General features: G+C 41.7%; 1 protein-coding gene and 1 long non-coding RNA gene across 2 annotated transcripts in view; one reads left to right on the plus strand and one right to left on the minus strand.

Annotated features, from left to right (window-relative positions):
- Positions 1-5,626, minus strand: part of LOC143122078 (uncharacterized) — a 6,760-nt gene extending 1,134 nt beyond the window's left edge. The window contains exons 1-3 of the long non-coding RNA XR_012986589.1: positions 5,458-5,626; positions 5,070-5,125; positions 1-748 (exon numbers count right to left, since the gene is read on the minus strand). The exon at positions 1-748 is cut by the window's left edge and continues 1,134 nt beyond it. This is a non-coding gene — a long non-coding RNA (uncharacterized LOC143122078). The remainder of the gene's footprint in view (positions 749-5,069; positions 5,126-5,457) is intronic.
- The window catches only part of LOC143142109 (fascin-like), a 14,008-nt gene extending 7,345 nt beyond the window's left edge, over positions 1-6,663 (plus strand). The window contains exon 6 of the mRNA XM_076303202.1: positions 6,458-6,663. Within this exon, the coding sequence (XP_076159317.1) occupies positions 6,458-6,663 (206 nt within the window). The remainder of the gene's footprint in view (positions 1-6,457) is intronic.
- Positions 6,664-7,500: the final 837 nt, after the last annotated feature.

The raw sequence follows: 7,500 nt of genomic DNA on the forward strand, positions 1-7,500 counted from the left end.
AAAGTAGCTTTAAATAGCCAAACTAGGCTAGATCAAGGTCAGTGTTTAAATGACTGCATGCAAATCACTGAATGCTATGCAGAGGGGCCTAATCTTTAGGCCATCTGATGTACAGTATAGGCTACCCTAGGCCTTCCCGTGTTCATGGGATTTCTTTGGCAGTTGCAAAGGGAAAATGCGAGGATAGTCTTCTTTGCGCCCAGTGTACAAGTACGACGTTCCAACCACTCAGGTCTTCGTCAGATAGGACTACACCATTACCTGTTGCAATATGTCTGTGTGCATTCCTACATTAACCTACGTCTATTTCTTTGATAACATGATTTGCTACCACGTAACAATAACCCGCTATTATTATTAGGACTCAACACTCTTTGGTGGATGTTAATTTTAATAAAGTATCGATTCTAAAAACGTCGGAAATCGTATCGTTTTTTGCGTGAAGGCATCGTGATACCTTTTTAGTATCGATACACCGTGCAACACTATTTACACCAATGTATTATAAGTCTTTATGCAGTGGTTTGACACTGACTAAAATAGGAGAAATAAGTCACCCTATAAGGACTTTCCAACCTTTTCAGCTAAGGGTTACATTATACATAAAAAACATACAGTGAACTTACAACATGAACTGTGCCATCTGACAATTTGGGGTGGCATTTTGTCATTCTATGTTGTTAAGTGATTTATGTGTCCTGGGGGGTCTTGGTGGACTTGGTTGCACTGCACCTTCTGGTGGTGTGAACTGTTAAATGAGAGTGTGAGAGAGAGAAATAGGACAGACAAAATAATTTATTAGAATAATATTACTACAGCATTAAAACAGAGTATCATCATCATAATCATCATCATTCATACACTGCAATACTGATTAGAAAAACAAAAGGGCAAACGCTAAGAATCTTTAGGTCATAATCCAATAAATACTCTGATGCATCTGTGATTAAAGAGAAACTATGCAGTTTTGGCCATTTCTTTGCTGTTTTCTCACTTTTTGCTGGCAGGTTTCTCTACAGAGCTCCCCCTACAGCCTCAGAGTATATGATTTATGACACTCCGTAAATCTGTCACGACGAATGTCTGAGAAACTCCATCGCTACCTTGTTCTAGGCGGTACATTCTAATTTTTACGTTTTAGTAGAACTACAGTAAAGCACTCATTTTCAGGTGCTTGTTGACAGCCATGTCAAAGAACAGGAAACTGGTTTGCCGACTACAAGTGAGCTTTTGCTCAGAGCACATACTGTACAGCCTATTTTATCAACTCACAGCTTTTCTCTGCTTCACTGAAATCACTCCTGGCACTGTCTTGTTAGACAGGGACGTGCACTGGTGAAATAACGTTAGCATGGAAAATAGTCTCTCCAGACATATTTCTTACATTCCACCCAGATGAAATTTAATGCCACTCTTCGAAAATTAGCTAAATTTAATACATTTTAAGACCTTTAATTTTTTTAAGACGTTTTAATACTTTTTAAGGATCCGCGGAGACCCTCTATTGCTTCTAGTGGTCATACCTTATTTTTAGGATCGATCAGTTGAATTGTTTTGAGATTTTTTTTGTAACAGTCTTTAATATGTTAGATATTCATGACATAACTTGTTTGTGATCACTGCAAACCATATTTTTATTTTTCCTCTTTAGCATTATAAACAATAAATGAAACTGGAAACAATTGAACCAGGAGACTTTGTCACAAGACAAAACAGATGTCTCAAAGCCCATTAGATTAACATGAGCCTACTGCGGTTTAGATTTGTATGGCAACGTTATAGACAAATAGACTAGGCTAGCTAACGTTACACTGACACAACGTAACTTAATGCTCTGAATTCGCAGCCAACATGAAATTCATAACTTTTTGATCACCAAGTTGACATTTCCAGGTCAACCACAAATAATTCCGCTTATTTTTAATATCATCCAATAACTAATTCAATGTTGATTTAGGCCTATTACTCACACCATTGAACACCTCAAACTTCAACGAAGATGAGTTGCCATTGCTGCTGCTGTGCTGAAGAGATGTGGACGGCACGGCAGGGCACACCCAATGACCATAAATTACCACAACACAACACAACACAGACCCCTCTCGCGTCAGTTACTGAAATGAACGCAACACAGAACCCACTTCTCTCGCGTCAGTCACTGACAGTTAGCAATGATAAGTGCAGCTCAGCAGCAGTTTGTGACATTTATTAGTGTAACCTCATGTATGAAAACTAGTATTGCCAAGCAATACTACTTTGAAAAGTAGTATTGCCGTGGCAATACTGGTGACAGCGGCCATGCCTGACTTGAACAAAGGCTGCAACAAAGTTAACGTTTGGAAAGCCAGCAGAAGTTGAGCAAACAAAGAGAAGGAGGGAAGGTGAGAAAGGTAATGTTGAATACAGATGTATAGGCAGACATGGGCAGTATTTCAATTATATGTATTTAAAATACGTATTTAATTACTTTAGCGTATTTTGTCATTTGTATTTTGCAGGATTGGAAAAACTCAAATGTAGTTTGTAACAAAATACTTTGAGGGATTGTATTTGAGTATTTCAACTACTTAAATACTTCTCAAATAAGCCAAAATGCCATCACTCAATTAAATATACTACCCGCTATAACCATGACAATAGGCAATGCTTATCATAAAGCCAAAGGCCAGAATCTTGGTGAATCTGGTTTTAAGAATAGGCTGGGTGCCTGGAGATATCCTTTGGGCAATTCCCTATATTCAACTGTAAAGTTGACCTAAACATTTCATTGCCTTTTTGGAAGAAAAGCATGACATGTTTACCCATTTTCCTTGCTGTGGTATGCCACATTGTGACCAACTTAAAGGTTTCTTCTATTACGATCCCCTCTGAACATGTGTAAAGAACATGTCCCCTCTGAACATGTGTCACCCTGTAGACAACTTAAAGCCCCTTAGAACATGTCAGGAAGTTGAAAGAAATTTAAAAAAGTAACTAGGAGCTTGAATTGTCAGGTGTGTTAAGTGCTACAAGACTAAAATTTGGAAACAATACAGATGAGATACAGAGGGAGAATATCAGGACCACAGCCTTTGACCCCATGACCTTGAGTACCTAATAGCTGATGTTCATTCTTACTACAGGACAGTATTAAAACTTGGATTTCACATGAGGATTTATGTAAGGAGTAACATCCGCTGAGGTGTCCTGATATGCAGAAATAATGGAGGAGACGGAGACAAAGACCTCCCGGAGTGGAATTCTCTCCCAAGTTAATTCATTCCGTATATTGGGACACCTTATAGCTTGTTATTCTGTTTATCCCCCATGTTGCCAGCAGGCATGCACTTATTGCACAAGGGAAATGTAGTTCAGTTTAAAAAGAGGCCGACCTGTTCAATTTGTTGTACTACTTTCATTGGTTGCAGTGGGAGCTCTAGGGTTCTGATGACGTGGCTAATTGCTGGCGTAATTAGGAGCCGGATAAAACCTGGACCTCCCAGTCCGCGAAAGACCTCTTGCTGGCTTGCTTGCTCAACATCACACTTGCGGCTGCGCTCCCCACTGACACACCTTTTTGCATTGCATACATTTCATTATGCTGACATACACCACAGTTTTACTTTGGCATACATTTACTGACTTCAGAGCTATTCTAAATGCAAAAGTGCTTAGAGGGAGTTATGACAAAACCGTGACTGTTAACAAACTATAAGCTATATAAGGTAGGCCCTATGCTAGGCCTATTACACAACATAAATTGTAACTAGGCTATGCTGGTGACCCAAATAAAATCTCCTTTGGGAGCCAATGGCTTACGGTATCAAGCGGACTTAAACTGCCACCTCTTGGCGAAAAGTTAATAGTTTTGCATATCAGTAGTAATACATTTCACGCAGCTGTGTGAATCACGGAAAGCGCAAATGAAGTGGACACTTCTAAAAGGGACCCACGGTACAGTAGCTGAATGCCTGTGGCTAAAGCAGCCATAATGAAAGTGTTATCATTGTTTGGATACTTCACACACACATGCTTTTTAATCGCATAGACTACAACTACCAAGCTGGAATCAAAGCACATCCACTCCCCTCTCACACCCTAAACACGCACTTCGAACAAACAAAAAGCGTCTCAGTCTCATGGTATAGCCATAGGCAAAACTGTATCGGACCGGTGTAACGTTGGCAGGCTACTAAAGCATCCATCGCAAAGAATGATTTTTGTAGCATGTGCAACAAATATGTGTAGGTACAGCCCTGCCCTGGATACATCTCTCAACGCAGGCTCTAAAACATTTGGTTTAAATGGAGATGTAGATCACGGGTGCGTTAATAAATCTACATTGCGGCGAGTTGACACAAATTATTCACTTTGAGTCTTTGACGAATTTATGTAGTTTCAGTCCTAGTTACTTTACTTATAGCTTCGCTAGCGGCGGTCATAATAATGTCCAGTGAATTAATTTCGGCACAGGTGGACTCCAATTAAGTCCACCAAGGACCAAGAACCATTGATAGAAGTAGGATGCACTAGATCTAAATTACAAGCGTCATAACAAAGGGTCTGAATACTTACAGTATGTAAATTAAATATTTTAGTCTTTTATTATTTATAAATTTACAAAACACTCCAAACACTCCACACTTTCTGTGGAGTGTTGGAGTATTGTGTGTAGATTGAGATGAGAGAATTTAATTAATTTTAAGATGAGTCTGAAACTTACAATGTGGAAAAAGTGAAGCGCTGTGAATACTTTCCTTATGCACTGTAAATATCCAAAGCCAATTTGGGTAAAGGCTCGAGATATAAAAGTGCATCTAAAATAAATAGAATATTGTGGAAAAGTGTGTTGGTTCAAGTAAAAAAAAAAAAAAAAAAACATGTTATAAAATTAACAAATCTATCGTTCTGTGTCATTGTTGGCAAAATGATCGGAGGGCTCAGAAGCCCCTAGCATTTTGGGGTGCCCAAAATTTCTAGCGACGCCCCTGACCTCGGTATTTTAAAAATTCAGACTACGACCTTGTCTGGAACATGTGCTGAATAACAGGTCTCTTAACTAACGTTAACCAGTAAAAAAAAGTACTTACCGCACATATTTCCATGTCCTTTGGTGAAGTTAATCGTGGTCTTTAGTGGCATCAACCTGATAAATAAATGCACATTATTTACCTTAACCTTAGCCCATAAACCTTCAGATGAAACACAGCAACCTAACTTATCCAACACTTAACATAAATATTAAGTGTTGGATAAGTTAGGTTGCTGTGTTGGCATGAATAAATACTAGCGAATGCAATGCGGTCCCTATTTAAATTACCGTTACTGTTACGTTAATGATTACCCAAACGGCTAACGATAGCTAACGTTCACTGTTAACAATTGCCATATGCAAGATATAGCTGCTAGTGACATTACGTTTAACCAACAATAGCAACATTTCTAAAGACAAAGATACATTGAACGCTGTACTCTTACCTGCACAATCTGTGGACATAATTCATCGGGCGTAGTCAAAATATATTTTTCTGCGAAGTTAGTCTCGTCAAATGTGCCGCTTCTTGGCCGTCAACTGTTTCAAGACATGCGTGGTACAGATATTACAGAAGAATCGTTACGTCTTCTACTACGTAATTATGCGCATGCGCAGAACGGATCTGGCAGGCGGTACGGATCGTGTACTGACAGTCACCAGTACTTACTTCAGCTCAGATATCCTGTCTGAATACCATAGATATTCTGTCTGTGTCTGGATACCATAGATATCCTGTCTTCATCTGGATACCATACCATAGATATTCATGTTAGTCCTCTAACTTACTTGTTTCTCTGGTTCCATCCCTCTCTCCATCTCTCTCTCTATCCATCTCTCCATCTGTCTCCCTCCATATATATCTCTCTCTCTCCATCTCTCTCTCCCTCTATCTCTCTCTCCCTCCATCTCTCTCTCTCCTTCAATCTGTCTCTTTGTCTCAATCTCTCTCTTTGTCTCTCTTCATCTCTCTCTTTGTCTCTCTCTCCATCTCTCTCTCTTTCCATCTGTCTCTTTATCTCCACTCTTTCTCTTTGTCTCCCTCCATATCTCTCTCCCTCCATCTCTCCCTCCACTCTCTCTCTTTGTCTCTCTCCATCTTTCATTCCCCCTATCTCTCTCTCCTTCTATCCCTCTCTCTCCCTCCATCTCTCTCTCCCTCCATCCCTCTCTCCCTCCATCTCTCTATCCCTCCCTCCATCCCTCTCTCCCTCCATCTCTCTATCCCTCCATCCCTCTCTCCCTCCATCTCTCTATCCCTCCCTCCATCTCTCTATCCCTCCATCCCTCTCTCCCTCCATCTCTCTCTCTCCCTCCACCCCTCTCTCCCTCCATCTCTCTATCCCTCCATCCCTCTCTCCCTCCATCTCTCTCTCTCCCTCCATCCCTCTCTCCCTCCATCTCTCTCTCTCCCTCCACCACTCTCATCTCTCCCTCCTTCCTCAGGCCAGGCAGGTCGCTATTGGTCGGTTGGGCCTGAGGGAGGCGTGACCTGTGGATCCGCGGATCCTGATTGGTTTGAGCTGGAGCTCTGTGGGCGGAGTCAGCTGGCCATCAGGACTGCAGCTGGGCGTTATCTCCATGGAGACCACGCGGGGGCGCTGACCACTAAAGCACACTCACCTGGCAAATCCTCCCTTTGGGAATACTAACACACACACACACACACACACACACACACACACACACACACACACACTCACCTGGCAAATCCTCCCTTTGGGAATACTAACACACACACACACACACACACACACACACACACACACACACACACACACACACACACACACTCACCTGGCAAATCCTCCCTTTGGGAATACTAACACACACACACACACACACACACACACACACTCACCTGGCAAATCCTCCCTTTGGGAATACTAACACACACACACACACACACACACACACACACTCACCTGGCAAATCCTCCCTTTGGGAATACTAACACACACACACACACACACACACACACTCACCTGGCAAATCCTCCCTTTGGGAATACTAACACACACACACACACACACACACACACACTCACCTGGCAAATCCTCCCTTTGGGAATACTAACACACACACACACACACACACTCACCTGGCAAATCCTCCCTTTGGGAATACTAACACACACACACACACACACACACACACACACTCACCTGGCAAATCCTCCCTTTGGGAATACTAACACACACACACACACACACACACACACACACACACACACGCACCTGGCAAATCCTCCCTTTGGGAATACTAACACACACACACACACACACACACACACACACACACACACACACACTGACTAGACATGCTAATACAAACACACACACACACACACACATACACACATACACACACACACACACACACACTCACACTGACTGGACATGCTAATACAAACACACACACACACACACACACACTGACTGGACATGCTAATACAAACACACACACATACACACCCACACACACACACA

Source organism: Alosa pseudoharengus, unplaced genomic scaffold (genome assembly GCF_046254945.1).
Source record: "Alosa pseudoharengus isolate Yale_2024_CS ecotype anadromous, Long Island Sound unplaced genomic scaffold, YU_APseudo_1.1 YU_APseudo_1.1_scf_1, whole genome shotgun sequence".
Lineage (NCBI taxonomy): Eukaryota > Metazoa > Chordata > Actinopteri > Clupeiformes > Clupeidae > Alosa > Alosa pseudoharengus.